This window comes from Hemitrygon akajei, chromosome 6, assembly GCF_048418815.1.
Source record: "Hemitrygon akajei chromosome 6, sHemAka1.3, whole genome shotgun sequence".
In the NCBI taxonomy this organism is placed as follows: domain Eukaryota; kingdom Metazoa; phylum Chordata; class Chondrichthyes; order Myliobatiformes; family Dasyatidae; genus Hemitrygon; species Hemitrygon akajei.
Genome location: NC_133129.1, coordinates 163,937,577 through 163,953,322, shown reverse-complemented (window position 1 = coordinate 163,953,322; position 15,746 = coordinate 163,937,577). Strand labels below are relative to the sequence as shown.

The 15,746-nt window shown below is 40.5% G+C and overlaps 1 protein-coding gene across 2 annotated transcripts in view; it reads left to right on the top strand.

Moving 5' to 3' along the window:
* lgr4 (leucine-rich repeat containing G protein-coupled receptor 4) overlaps window positions 1-15,746 on the top strand; it is a 153,331-nt gene that overhangs the window by 100,512 nt on the left and 37,073 nt on the right. For both annotated transcript variants that reach the window (XM_073049704.1, XM_073049703.1), the window contains exon 4: window positions 11,461-11,532. In XM_073049704.1, coding sequence (XP_072905805.1) covers window positions 11,461-11,532 — 72 coding nt within the window. The remainder of the gene's footprint in view (window positions 1-11,460; window positions 11,533-15,746) is intronic.

Genomic DNA, 15,746 nt, shown 5'->3' with positions numbered 1-15,746 from the left:
TTATTGTATGTTTATTTTTGCACTGTATTAAATTTTTATTTTGGTTTGGGGTTTTTTAAAAAATTTGTAGTGTTGTAGAAAATGCATTAAAAAAATCAATAAAAAAAAAGTTTGCACCAAGATCTGGACCGGCTGGAAAAATGGGCTGACAAATGGCAGGTGGAATTTTGTGGACAATTGTGAGGCGTTGCACTTTGGAAGGACCAATGGGGGTAAGTCTTATACAGTGAGCGGTAGGGCACCGGAGTGGAGTAGGACAGAGGGATTTGGTATTACAGATGAAAGTGTAGTCAAAGATAGATAGGGTCATACATAAAGCTTTTGACACATTGGCTTTCATAAATCAATATATTGAGTACAGCAGTTGTGATGTTATGTTGAAATTGTATAAGACATTGGTGAGGCCTTTTTTGGAGTATTGTGTGCAGTTTGGTCATCTAGCTACAGGAAAGATGTAAAGAAGATTGAAGGAGTACAGAGAAAATTTACAAGGTTGTTGCTTGGACTTGAGGACTTCAGTTATAGGGAAAGTTTGATTAGGTTAGGACTTTATTCCCTAGAATGTAGAAGATTGAGGAGGGATTTGATAGAGGTACACAAAATTAAAAGGGAGAAAGATAGGGTAAATGCAAGCAGGCTTTTTCCTCTGAGGTTGAGTGAGTCTCCAACTGGAGGTCATGGGTAGAGGGTAAAAAGGTGAATGTTTAAGGGGAACATGAGAGAGACCTTCTTCACTCAGAGGATGGTGAGAGTTTGGAATGAATTGCTTGTGCAAATAGTGGATGTGGGGTCAATTTCAACATTTAAGAAAAATTTGGATAGGTCTGTGGATGAGAGGGCTATGGTGCAAGTTAGTTTCAATGGGACTAGGCAGATTAATAGTTCGGCACAGATTAGATGGGCTGAAGTGCCTGTTTCACTGATGTAGTGTTCTATGACTACCTATAGTTTACTTCTCTTCTGTGAGGCTCTCTGCACAAAGATTGAAAGAAAAAATTAATCTCTTTATCATTATATGTGCCTCATTTCCCAATATAAATTCTCTTGTCTCAGTCTGTATTAATTTTGCTTATCCTCTTTCCACATATTTATAGATGCTCTTGCAACATGTTTTAATGTTTCCTGCTAAGCTACTCTCTTCTTTTCCCCTTTCTCATTAGTGTTTTGGTTTCCAACTGAACGCTGGATGACAAGACTGAGTCAATGCATTAGTTGCTTATTTCCCTGTATTATAATTCCTCTTTGAAAATTGATTTTTTTATCAGTTATGTGCTTTGGAATGTAATCCTATGATAAGTATGGCTGTGGATGTATGAGTAGACTTGTGGGTCTATATATCTGTGATGCTGCTGCAAGTAAGTTTTACATTGTACCTGCATCTCACTGAAATATTTGTTATACTGTGACCAACAAATGATATGGGTGTATCAGACTGTACATTACCATTGTTTTGGGAAGTGAGTGAGTTTAGAGCAACAGGTGGTGATGGTGGGGGAGGGAGGGATGTGGTGGTCAGCAAAATAAAGAAAATGCAGTGAGATAGTTGAGAGAGAGATTTCAGCTCATCATTTCCTTCTAATTTAGCAGTAGTATCCCCAACATATATGGGAAAGGCTGTGCTTTCTTTTGTTGCCAGAATACATATTCTTTTGTTCTTTCTGTCCTTTAACATTTGCCAGAGTCTATTTTGAGAGATCTCAAGTCTGCTGATATTGCCTTGGGCAGCAATGTTGCCTAATACTGAGTAGCTCTATGGGATAGTTTCACAATGCAGCTTGTGATGACCTGCCTCACATGTAATTAAAAACTGCTCATTTGTTTGCACAAGCACTTAAAGTGTGTTCCCCCAGCTACCCAGCAAGACTATGCTTGTGTTTGCAGGTGTTATAACATAAGAAATGTTCCTGCAAGAAAATCAGTGTTGAAGGACAGCCTAAGCATGTCTTTCTTAGAGGATTCCTCAAAGACATTTAATGACCCCTAGCAGGAGCTGCAGGATTTCCTCAAGGTCTCTATAATGTGTACTTTTGAAGAAACTTTTGGTTCTTCACCAGAAAATAGGAGGACCATTTTGATAAGAATGATTAGGTAATCCAGGAGGTAATTCATCACAAATGCAAGGTATTCTTGGATCAGAAACTCCTCCATGACAAGGAAAAACTGAAGGATAAGGTTCAATAGAAGACTTCCCACAGCCACGTTGTCAAGACCCGAGATCTCACTTAATACAATCAAATCCCCTTTTGCTCTTCTAAACCCTAGCAGGCACATGCCTAATCAGTACAGCCTTCCCTCAATGATTACCAGTCCAATATTAATCTAGTAACACACATAAAATGCTGAAGGAACTCTGCAGGTCAGGCAGCATCAATGGACAGGCACCACTATCCTATGTAAATTGTCCTAGTAATCTTGGTGTTTCAGAGCTCAATTATCTTACAATCTAGACAAGCTTTTTTAATATTATTTTTCCTGTTAAAGTGGACTATTTTACTTATTCACAAATTATGCTCTTTGCTCACTCAATTAACGTACGTATGACCCCTTGTTATGGCCTAGGCAGACTTAGTTTTCATGCAACGTTAATTTTACAATATGCCATCAGTATTTGAAGATTGTGGTTACATTATTTCCAGCAAGAAATTTCATTTTAAAGCAGTTACATTATTTTTAAGAATAGAGAAACTGTACAGGAAAAGTTTTAAAAAAACTTTTTTTAAACTAATGCAAAGCTTTTGGTTTTTGTCATGTACATCTTTAACATGTATACCAATCCAAAGATCTTCTGAAAAGTGACGTTTTCATTTCCAATACTTAATTTATGTTGAGGCTATAGATTAAAAATAAAACCCCTTTGGCTCTTATTTGCAAAACAGACAAGTTAGACAAGGTTAGAGCAATACGGAGAGACTCGGTATGCCATGAGGCATTAGTTAATATAAATGCTTTATTTACAGTAGGGAACAGAACAAGAAACAATAAATTTACAGTAGATAAATTTTGGAGTTTTTTTTAAAGAAAGGGTTTTTTTTCCGCTGTCCCTCAAAGTATGTTTCTGCATTTGAGTGGTTGCTTAATTCTAGCCAGAGAAGTATGAAATTCCAAAATTATGGTATGCCTAATGAAACTAAAATATTTTTTTCCATTCAAATAGAGATCTAATCCAGCACTTCAAAATAAATTCAAGGCACTACTTCTATTTGAATTGGATGTGTTGATCTATCTGACTTGGACCTGAACAATATTTATTTTGCATGATTCAAAATTGCTTATTGTCTTTTCCAGTACACAAGTGTAAAGGAGAACAAAATCCAGATCCAATGCAGCACAAAAAAATCACAATACAATAAAGAACAAAACAAACAAGATTAAAAAAACAATAAATATAAATATATAGGATAGCTTATGTACATCAAGTGTCACTAGGTATAGGAGTTTTTGTACATAAGGTAACTGACAGGAAATGATAAGAGGTGGTGGTGGGGAGTATGGCGGGGTGGGTGTACTACATTGCTACCTCTCCAGTATCAACTTCCAGCGGACTGATAGCTACTTTTGTTTCTCTTTTACTCTTTATATATCTGCAAAAACTTCTGGTATTCCCTTTGATATTGGCTAGTTTACCTCTATATTTCATCTTTTCACTTGGTATGACTTTTTTAGTTGCCTTCTGTTTGTTTTTACAAGCTTCCCATCCTCTAATTTCCCACTACTTTCTGCTCTATTATATGCCCTCTCTATCACTTTGATGTTGTATTTGACGTTCCTTGTCAGCTACGGTTGTGTTGTCCTGCCTTTAGAATACTTTGGAATGTATCTATCCTGTGCCTTCCAAATTGCTTCCAAAAACTCCAACCATTGCTGTTCTACCATCATCCTTGCTAGTGTCCCCTTCCTCTCAGCTTTGCCCAGTCTCTCTCATGCCTTTGCAATCTTCTTTACTCCACTGTAATACTGATACATCTGACTTTAGCTTCTCCCTCTCAAATTGCGGTGTGAATTTTATCATATTATGATCACTGCCTATTTGCCTGTCTTTGCAAGACAATGTGTATCATAAGATCATAAGACATAAGAACAGAATTAGGCCATTCAGCCCATTGAGTCTGTTCTACCATTCCATCGTGGCTATTCCCAGATAACACTTGACCCCATACACCTGCCATCTCGTCATATCCTTTGATACCCTGACTGATCAGGAAACTATCAACTTCTGCCTTAAGTATACCCACAAACTTTACCTCCACATCAGTCTGTGGCAGAGCCTTCCATAGATTCACTACTCTCCGGTTAAAAAAAAATCTTCCTTACCTCCGTTCTCAAACGTCACCCCTCAGTTTTGAGGCTGTGCCCTCTAGTTCTGGATACCCCCACCATAGGAAACATCCTCTCCACATCCACAGTATCTAGTCCTTCCAACATTTGGTAGGTTTCAATAAGATCCCCCCCCCCCCCGATTCTTATATTTTCCAGTGAGTACAGGCCCAAAGCTGCCAAACACTCCTCATATGTTAACCCCTTCATTCCAGAAAATAATTTCCATGAACCTCCTCCCGACTTTCAACAATGACAACATATCCTTTCTTGAGATATATATGGCCCAAAACTGTTGACAGTACTCCAAATGCAGCCTGACTAGTGTCTTATAAAGGCTCAGCATTATCTCCTTGTTTTTATATTCGATGTATTTATATTCCTAACTTTTATATCCATGGATGTTAAGCTACGAATCCTCATAGAGGGATCAGAAGTGGAGAGAGTGAGCAGCTTCAAGTTCCTCAGTGTCAAGATCTCTGTGGATCTAACCTGGTCCCAGTATATCAATGCAGTTATAAGGAAAGCAAGACAGCGACTATACTTTGTTAGGAGTTTGAAGACATTTGGCATGTCAACAAATACACTCAAAAACTTACATAGTTGTACCGTGGAGAGCATTCTGACAGGCTGCATCCCTGTCTGATATGGAGGGGCTACTGCACTGGACTGAAAAAAGCTACAGAAGGTTGTAAATCTAGTCAGCTCCATCTTGGGCACTACCCTTCAAAGTACCCAGGACTTCTTTAGGGAGCGGTGTCTCAGAAAGGCAGCGTCCATTATTAAGGACCTCTAGCACCCAGGGCATGCCCTTTTCTCATTGTTACCATAAGGTGGGAGATACAGAAGCCTGAAGGCACATATTCAGCGATTCAGGAACAACTTCTTCCCCACTGCCATCTGTTTCCTAAATGGACATTGAAGCTTTGGACACTACCTCACTTATTTTAATATACAGTATTTCTGTTTTTGCACATTCTTTTAAATCTATTCAATATATGTAATTGATTTACTTGTTTATTTATTATTATGTTTTATTTTATTTATTCTCTCTCTGCTAGATTATATATCGCATTGAATTGCTGCTGCTAAGTTAACAAATTTCATGTCACATGCTAGTGATAATAAACCTGTTTCTGATTTTGATGTACCTCAAGGATGCATGCTTAGCCCACTGCACAACTCCCGTTACACACATGAATGTAAGCTTAGGCATAGCGCAAATGCCATCTATAAATTTGTTAATGGCACCACTGTTGATAGTATCTCAGATGATGCCCGAGGAGGCAAACTGGAGTGAAATAGGTCAGCTGGTCAAGTGTTGCAATCACAGCTTTGCACTCAACGTCAGCAACACCAAAGTATTGATTATAGACATCAGGAAGGGGAAGTTGGGAGAACATGCACCAATCCTCATTCCTCAAATTCCTGAGTCACCAACTCAGAAGATCTATCCCAGGCCCACAATATTGAGACAATCGCATTGGAGGCACACCAGCTGCAAAACTTTATTAGGAATTTGAGGAGAATTGGTATGTCACCAAAGATAAGCAAATTTTTACAGATGTTCTATGGAGGGCTTCATCACTGGTATGGAGATGTCAGTGCACAGGATTGTAAGAAGCTTCAGACCGTTGTAAGCTCAGCCAACTTCCTCACAGGCAAAAGCCACCCCACTGTCAATAGTTACAATATCAGGAAAAAAAATCACTAGCAGGACAGCAGAGCAGCAATGGCTGGAGTTTCTGTGAAAAATATAGTAAGTGCAAGACACATATATTCCAAATAAGAACTTTTCAAATGGAAGTCAGAGCCAAAGTAAAAGCAAAAGCTAGTGGAAAGATAGAGGATTGGGAAGCTTTTAGAAACTTGCAGAAGGAAACTAAGAAGGTCATTAGAAAGGAAAAGATAAATTATGAAAGGAAGCTGGTGACTAATATCAAAGAAGATACTAAAAGCTTTTTTTTAAGTGTACAAGAGGTAAAAGGGAGTTATGGGTAGATATAGGACCAATAGAAAATGACACTGGAGATATTGTAATGAGAGACACAGAGATGGTAGAACTGAATATACATTTTGCCTCAGATTTCACAGTGGAAGACATCTGCAGTATACTGGACATTCAAGAGTATCAGGGAAGTGAAGTATGTGCAGTACAAATTATGACTGGAAGGTGCTCAGGAAGCTTAATGGTCTGAGGATGGAAAAGTCTCCTGGACCTGATGGAATGCACCCTTGGGTTCTGAAGGAAATAGCTGGAGAGATTGCAGAGGCATTAGCAGTGCTCTTTCAAGAATAGATAGACTCTGGCATTGTACCGGATGACTGGAAAATTGCAAATGTTACTCTGCTATTTAAGAAGAGTGGGAGGCAGCAGAAAACAAAACTATAGACCTGTTAGCCTGACCTCAGTGGTTGGGAAGCTGTTAGACTCGATTGTTAGGGATGAGATTATGGAGTACATGGAGGCACATGACAAGATAGACCAAAGCCAGCATAGTTTCCTGAAAGGAAAATCTTGCCTGACAAACCCACTGCAATTTTTTGAGAAAATTACAAGCAGGATAGACAAAGAAGATGCAGTAGATGTGGTGTCAGAAGGCCTTTGACCAGGTGCCGCACATGAGGCTGCTTATCAAGATAAGAGTCCATGGAATTACAGGGAAGTTTCTAGCATGAGTGAATCATTGAGTGATGAGCAGAATACAGAGAGTGGGAATAAAGGGATCTTATTTTGGCTGGCTGCTGGTTACCAGTGGAGTTCCACACGGGACTGTTGGGACTGCTTTTTATGATTTTTGTCAGTGATTTGGACTATGGGATTAATGGATTTATGGCTAAATTTGCCGATGATACAAAGATAGGTGGAGGAGCGTGTAGTGTTGATGAATCAGAGAGCCTGCAGAGATTTAGGTAGTTTAGGGGAATAAGCAAAGAAGTGGCAAATGAAATACAATGCTGGAAAGTGTATGATCATGTACTTTGGTGGAAGAAATAAATGGGCAGACTATTATTTAGATGGGGAGAGAACTCAAAATGCAGAGATGCAAAGGGACTTGGGAGTCCTTGTGCAGGATACCCTAAAGGTTAACCTCCAGGTTGAGTCAGTGGTGAAGAATGCAAATGCAATGCTGGTATTCATTTCTAGAGGTATAGAATATAAGAGCAGGGATATGATGTTGAGGCTCTATAAGACACACATGAGACCACACTTTGAGTATTGTGTGCAGTTTTAGAAAGGATATACTGGCATTGGAGATGGTTCAGAGAAGATTCATGAGAATGATTCCAGGAATGAAAGGGTTACCATATGAGGAAAGTCTTGCAGCTCTTGGGATGTATTCCCTGGAGTTCAGGAGCATGAGGGGGAATTCATAGAAACATCTGAATGTTAAAAGGAGATTAGATATGTCAAAGTTATTTCCATGATAGTGGAGTCTAGGACAAGAGGGCGCAGCTTCAGGATTGAAGGATGTCCATTTAGAACAAAGATGTGGAGAAATTACTTTAGTCAGATAGTGGTAAATCTGTGGAATTTGTTGCCACGAGCAGCTTTGAAGGCCAAGTCATTGGGTGTATTTAAGGCAAAGATAGTTCTTGATTAGCTAGGGCATCAAAGGGTATGGGGAGAAGGTAGGGAGTAGGGAGGAACTGGAAGAATTGGATCAGCCCATGATTGAATTATGGAACAGACTCGATGGGCCAAATGACCTACTTCTGCTCCTATACCTTTTGGTTTTATGGTCTTATATACAATATACAACCTGAAATTCTTACTGTCCGCAAACATCCACGGAACAGAAGGAAAAACACCCAAAGAATGAATGACAGAAATAAAGATGTAAGAACCCTAAGCCCCTGCCCTCTTCCCCTAAATTATTCTAGCATAAAGCATCAGCATTTCCACTACCCACTATGTAAGCAACAGCAAAGCCCCCAAAGAGAGACCCTGGTCTACAGTCCCATCAAAAGCTAACTGTTCACTACAACATTCCGACATCCCACAGACTTTCTCTCACATTAACAAGGGTGAGACAGATATTGCTCCTTCCACAGTGACAGGGAATCCTCACCATTTGGGACATGCTCTTTTCTCATTACCATCAGAAAGGAGGTACAGGAGCCCCACCACAAGATTTCTGAACAGTTCATTCAAAGTCAAAGTTCAAAGTAAATTTATTATCCAAATACATACAGCATATGTGGCCATATAGAATGAGATTCATTTTCTTGTGGGCATACTCAGTAAATCCAAGAACAATAATTGAATCAATGAAAGACCATATCCAACAGGTTGGACAAACAGCCAATGTGCAAAAAACAACAAACTTCGTAAGTACAAAAATAATAATGATAATAAGAAGAAATAAATGTAAAGTATTGCGATCATGAATTGGAAGAGTCCTTGAAAGTGAGTCCATAATTTTTTGGGAACAGTTCCATCATGGGGCAATTGAAGTTGAATGAAGTTATCCACACTGGTTCAAGAGCCTGATAGCTGAGAGGTAATAACCATTTCTGAATCTGGTAGTGTGAGTCCTGATGGTCCTGTACCACCTTCCTGATGGCAGCAGCGAGAAGAGAGCATGGCCTGGGTGATGGAGGTCCCTGATGACGGATGCTGTTTTCCTGTGACAGCGCTCCATGTAGATGTGCCCAATGGAGGAGAGGGCTTTACTCATGATGGACTGGGCTGTACTCACTGCTATTTGTAGGATTTTCTATTCAAGGGCATAGGTGTTTTCATACCAGGCCATGATGCAACCAGTCAATATACTCTCCACTGTACACCTATAGAAATTGTCAAAGTATTAGATATTATGCCAAGTCTTCTCAAACTTCTAGGAAGTAGAGGCACAGCCATACTTTCTTCATAGTTGCATTTACATACTGGGCCCAGGCCAGGTCCTTAGAAATGAGGAACTTTAAGTTGCTGACCCTCTAAATCCCCAATAGGTCATGGACCTCCATTTTCCTGCCCCTGAAGTCAGTAATCAGCTTGTTGGTCTTGCTGACATTGAGTGTGAGCTTGTTGTTGTGGCATCACTCAGCGAGCTTTTTAATTTCCCTCCTATATGCTGATTCATCACTACCTTTGATCCGGCCATTGAAAGTGGTATCGACAGCAAAGTTAAATATGGTAGGGGGCTAACCACACACCCTTGCAGTGCCTCTAGCCCAGTGGAGATTGTGGAGGAGATGTTGTTGGCAATCCAAACTATACCTGGGGTCTGCAAGTAAGGAAATTGAGGATCCAATTGCACATGGAGGGATTGAGGCCAAGATCTTGAAACTTATTGATTAGTTTTGAGAGGATGATTCTGTTGAATACTGAGCTGTAGTCAATACAGAGCATCCTGATTTATGATCTTTGCTGTCTAGATGTTCCATGGTTGAGTGAAGAGCCAATGAAGTTGCATTTGCTATGGACCTGTTGTACCATTAGGCAAATTGGAGTGGATCCAAGTCGCTTCTCAGGCAGGAGTCAATGTGTTTCATCATCAACCTCTCACAACACTCATTACAGTGGATGTAAGTGCTACTGGACATTAGTCTTTGAGGCAGGTTACTATGTTCTAAATAGGTTCCGGTATGATTGAGACCAACTTAAAGCAGGTTGGTACCTCAGACTGCCAAAGTGAGAGGTTAAAGATATCATTGAACACTCCAGTCAGTTGATCAGCACAGGTCTTTCATACTCAGCCAGGAACCACATCTGGGTGCTTTCTATGGGTTCACCCTCGTGAAGGATGCTCTCACATCAGTCTCAGAGAATGAAATCACAGGGTCATTGGAGGTGTGGGAGTTTGTGAAGTTTCTTCCATTGTTCAACAGTTGAAATGAGCATGGAATGCATTGAGCTCATCTGGAAGTGAAGCCCTGTTGACACCTATGTTGCTTGATTTTACTTCATAAGCGTTAACATTCAAGCCCCACCACAGCTGTCAAGCATCTGTCATTGGTACATGTTTAGTCCCGAGTTGCCGCTTCACACGTGCAATGGCTTTCCGGTGATTGAACTTCGACCTTTTTTTGCTTTGGGTGTAAAGAGAATATTTCAAAACTTGCAGATGATAGGAAATTCAGCATTGTAACCAGTAAGAAGGGCATATAGCAGACCTGTGGAATCGATAGACTCACAGTTAAATACAGCCTACTATGGAATTATGTACTTTATTTAACAAGAATGAAAGGAATTAAAAACTAAATATGACAGTCTTGGAGGGAATGTCCAAACAGATGTGCATAAAGATGAGAGATCTTTAATAAGTTGAGAAAGCTATTAAACATACAAGATTGCAGACTTTCTGAATGGAAATTAAAGACATTATGTTAATTGGTTAAGGCCTGTTTCGAAAATAATTTTCAATTTTGGTTCATGTTTGAAGAATCAGTGTTTGGTCAGTGTGGATGTCATTTTGCTGGAATGGTGCAAGAGATGTGTGTCATTAATAGATTTACTAGATCAACTTAAAGCATGCAGTTTTAAGAGGGGACCTAACAGATGTGTTCAGATATTGAATAGTTTGGTATTGAAGGTCTGTGGGGGAAGATGTGTATTGGGTTGAGGGTCGATGGGGAAGATAAATATAATTGGTGCAGTTTAGAAGAACCAGCAGAAACATGATCTACCAAATGACTACATTCTAAGCTATATAAAATTACATCTGTTCTGTTTATCAGTTTCAGCAGTCTGTTATATGCTGTCTGTAGTGGTTCCAGCTTTGAGTTTCCCATCACTGCAGATGTTAAAATACTCCCCTTTTACAGCCAGTGTCAAGTTTGTTCGAGCCCGTGACTAGATTGTACCATCAAGGTTCTGGCAGTACAGAGTCTCGGTGATCATTTCCAGAATATTAGGCCTTGTTAACTTAGACCACTGTTATTCCTGTGGGATTATTAAAAGTGGGAAAATATGTTGATCCATGGAACGTTAATTTTGGCTTGGATATCCTTATTTGCTGTTCACTATTTTGTGGGAAAATGTGTAGCCAATTATGTAAGCCAAACTTAGTGGGTGAAAATGAATAGATAGAGAGTGAATGTGCAGTAGTATTTGATTGTATTTTGACACTTTCTGCACCGATTAATATATTTAACAGCATACTATATCTGAAAATTGAGTGGTCTGCTGTTCTTTTATAGAATGCTTCAGAACAACCAGTTGAAAACTGTACCAAGTGCAGCCCTAAAAGGACTTTCAACACTGCAGTCATTGTAAGTACTGATCTGGATTTTGTGTTGTATCACTATTCCTCTATGAATCAGACAGCAATTTTAGGTTTTTGAATGGATAAAATTTAATATGGAAATCCAGAAAATGTTGCCTGCTCCAGTGCATTTTCATAGGCAGAGCTGTTTGCAGCTATTTCTGTTACAATCATGTTTGATTTGCTTGAACTGATATTAGACCACAAGACCATAAGATATAGGAGCAGAATGAGGCCATTTGGCTCATCGAGTCTGCTCCGCCATTCAATCATGGTTGATCCTTTTTCCCCTCCTCCTCAATTCCATTTCCCGGCCTTCTCCCCATAACCTTTGATGCCATGTCCAATCAAAAACCTATCAATCTCTGCCTTAAATATACCCAACAGCCTGGCCTCCACAGCTGCACATGGCAACAAATTCCACAAGTTCAAATTTCTCCGCATCTCTCTTTTAAATGGGCACCCCTCTATCCTGAGGCTGTGCCCTCTTGTCCTGTACTCTCCCACCTTGGGAAACATCCTTTCCACATCTACTCTGTCTAGGCCTTTCAACATTCGAAAGGTTTCAATGAGATCCCCCCTATCCTTCTAAATTCCAGCAAGTACAGACCCAGACCAATCAAACGTTCCTCATATGATAACCCTTTCATTCCTGGAATCATCCTTCTGAAGCTCCTCCAAACCCTCTCCAATGCCAACACATCTCTTCTAAGATGAGGAGCCCAAAACTATGCAGTACGCAAGGCGAGGCTCACCAGTGCCTTATAATGCCTCAGCATCACATCCTTACTCTTGTATTCTAGACCACTTGAAATGAATTCTAATGTTGCCTTTGCCTTCCTCACCACTGACTCAACCTCAACTCAGGCTTTTGACAAGGTCCCACACAGGAGATTAGTATGCAAACTTAAAGCGCACGGTATTGGGGGTATGTTATTGATGTGGATAGAGAATTGGTTGGCAGACAGGAAGCAAAGAGTGGGGGTAAACGGGACCTTTTCAGAATGGCAGGCAGTGACTAGTGGGGTACTGCAAGGCTCAGTGCTGGAACCCCAGTTGTTTGCAATATATATTAATGATTTAGAGGAGGGAATTAAATGCAGCATCTCCAAGTTTGCGGATGACACGAAGCTGGGCGGCGGTGTTAGCTGTGAGGAGGATGCTAAGAGGATGCAGGGTGACTTGGATAGGTTAGGTGAGTGGGCAAATTTATGGCAGATGCAATTTAATGTGGATAAATGTGAGGTTATCCACTTTGGTTGCAAGAACAGGAAAACAGATTATTATCTGAACGGCGGCCGATTAGGAAAAGGGGAGATGCAACGAGACCTGGGTGTCATTGTACACCAGTCATTGAAGGTGGGCATGCAGGTACAGCAGGCAGTGAAAAAGGCAAATGGTATGTTGGCATTCATAGCAAAAGGATTTGACTACAGGAGCAGGGAGGTTCTACTGCAGTTGTACAAGGCCGCACCTAGAATATTATGTGCAGTTTTGGTCCCCTAATCTGAGGAAAGACATTCTTGCCATAGAGGGAGTACAAAGAAGGTTCACCAGATTGATTCCTGGGATGGCAGGACTTTCATATGAAGAAAGACTGGATCAACTAGGCTTATACTCACTGGAATTTAGAAGATTGAGGGGGGATCTTATTGAAATGTATAAAATTCTAAAGGGATTGGACAGGCTAGATGCAGGAAGATTGTTTCCAATGTTGGGGAAGTCCAGAACGAGGGGGTCACAGTTTAAGGATAAAGGGGAAGCCTTCTAGGACCGAGATGAGGAAAAACTTCTTCACACAGAGTGGTGAATCTGTGGAATTCTCTGCCACAGATTCTCTGCCAGTTGAGGCCGGTTCATTGGCTATATTTAAGAGGAAGTTAGATATGGCCCTTGTGGCTAAAGGGTTCAGGGGGTATGGAGAGGAAGCAGGTACAGGGTTCTGAGTTGGATGATCAGCCATGATCATACTGAATGGCGGTGCAGGCTCAAAGGGCCGAATGGCCTACTCCTGCACCTATTTTCTATGTTTCTATGTAACCTGCAAGTTAACCTTTAGGGTGTTCTGCACATGGACTCCCAATTCCCTTTGCATCTCAGGTTTTTGGACTTTCTCCCTGTTCAGAAAATAGTCCGCACATTTATTCCTACTACCAAAGTGCATGACCATGCATTTTCCAACATTATATTTCATTTGCCACTTTCTTGCCTGTTCTCCTAATCTGTCCTTCTGCATCCTACCTGTTTCCTCAACACTACCTGCCCCTCCACCAATCTTCATATAATCTGCAAACTTGCCAACAAAGCCATCTATTTCATCATCTAAATCATTGATGCACAGCATAAAAAGAAGTGGTCCCAACACCAAGCCCTGTGGAACACCACTAGTCACTGGCAGCCAACTAAACAAGGATCCTTTTATTCTCACTCACTGCCTTCTTCCAATCAGCCAATGCTTTAACCATCTTAGTAACTTTCCTGTAATACCATGGGCTCTTAACTTGATAAGCAGCCTCAAGTGTGGCACCTTGTCAAAGGTCTTCTGAAAGTCCAAATATACAACATCCACTGCATCCCCTTTATGTATCCTACTTGTAATCTTCTCAAAGAATTCCAACAGGTTCCTCAGGCAAGATTGTCCCATAAGGTAGCCATGCTGACTTTGTCCTATCTTGTCCTGTGTCACCAAGTACTCCATCACCTCATCCTTAACAATTGACTCTAACATCTTCCCAACCACTGAGGTCAGGCTGACTGGTCTATAATTACCTTTCTGCTGCCTTCTTCCTTTCATAAAGACCAGAGTGACATCTGCAATTTTCCAGTCCTCTGGCACCACACCAGAGTACAATGATTTTTGTAAGATCATTTCTAATGCCGCCACAATCTCTAATGCTACCTCTTTCAGAACCCTAGGGTGCAGTTCATCTAGTCTGGGTGACTTGTGTACTTTTAGGTCTTTCAGCTTTTTGAGCACCTTCTCTCTTGTAATAGTAACTGCATCTGCTTCTCTTCCATCACACACCACAACATCTGGCACACTGCTAGTGTCTTCTACAGTGAAGACTGATGCAAAATACTCATTTAGTTCATCTGCCATCTCCTTGTCCCCCACTATTATTTCTCCTGCCTCATTCTCTAGCGGTCTTATATCCACTGTCATCTCCTTTTATTTATACTTGAAAAAGCTTTTACTATCCACATTGATATTATTTGCTAGGTTGCTTTCATATTTCATCTTTTCCCTTCTAATGATTCTTTTAGTTGCTGTCTATAGGTTTTTAAAAACTTCCCAATCCTTGATATCTTCCCACTAATTTTTGCTTTGTTGTGTCCACTCTCTTTTGTTTTTACATTAGCTTTGACTTCCCTTGTCAGCCACAGTTGTGCTATTTTGCCGTTTGATTATTTCTTCACTTTTGGAATACTCATATTGTGCACCTTCCTCATTTTTCCCAGAAGCTCACGCCATTGCTGCTGCTGACATCCCTGCCAGCAGCTCCTTCCAATTTACTTTGACCAACTCCTTTCTCATACCACTGTAATTTCCCTTACTCCAGTGAAATACTGCTACGTCAGACTTTACTTTCTCCCTAGCAAGTTTCAAGTTGAACTCAATCATATTGTGATCACTGGTTCTTAAGGGTTCTTTTAGCTTAAGCTCCCTAATCACCTCTGGTTCATTACATAACACCCAATCCAGTATAGCTGATTCCCTAGTAGGCTCAACAACAAACTGCTCTAAAAAGCCATCTCTTAGGCATTCAACAAACTCACTCTCTTGAGATACATTACCAACCTGATATTTGTAATCGACCTGCATGTTAAAATCTCCCATGACTGTCATAACAGTTTTTTCTATTTTCTGTTGTAATCTGTGGTCCACCTCCTAGCCACTGTTGGGATACCTGTATATAACTGCCACCAGAGTCCTTTTACTCTTTCAATTTCTTAACTCATCCCACAAGGATTCAATATCTTCTGATCCTATGTAACATTTTTCTACTGAACTGATGCTATTCTTTACCAGCAGAGCCATGCCTCCCCCTCTGCCTACCTTCCTATCCCTCCGATACAGTGTTTAACCTTGGACATTCAGCTCCCAATTACAACCATCCTTCAGCCATGACTCAGTGATGGCCACAACATCATACCTGGCAATCTATAATAGTGCAACAGGATCATCCACCTTATTTATTATACTCTGCACATTGAGAGACA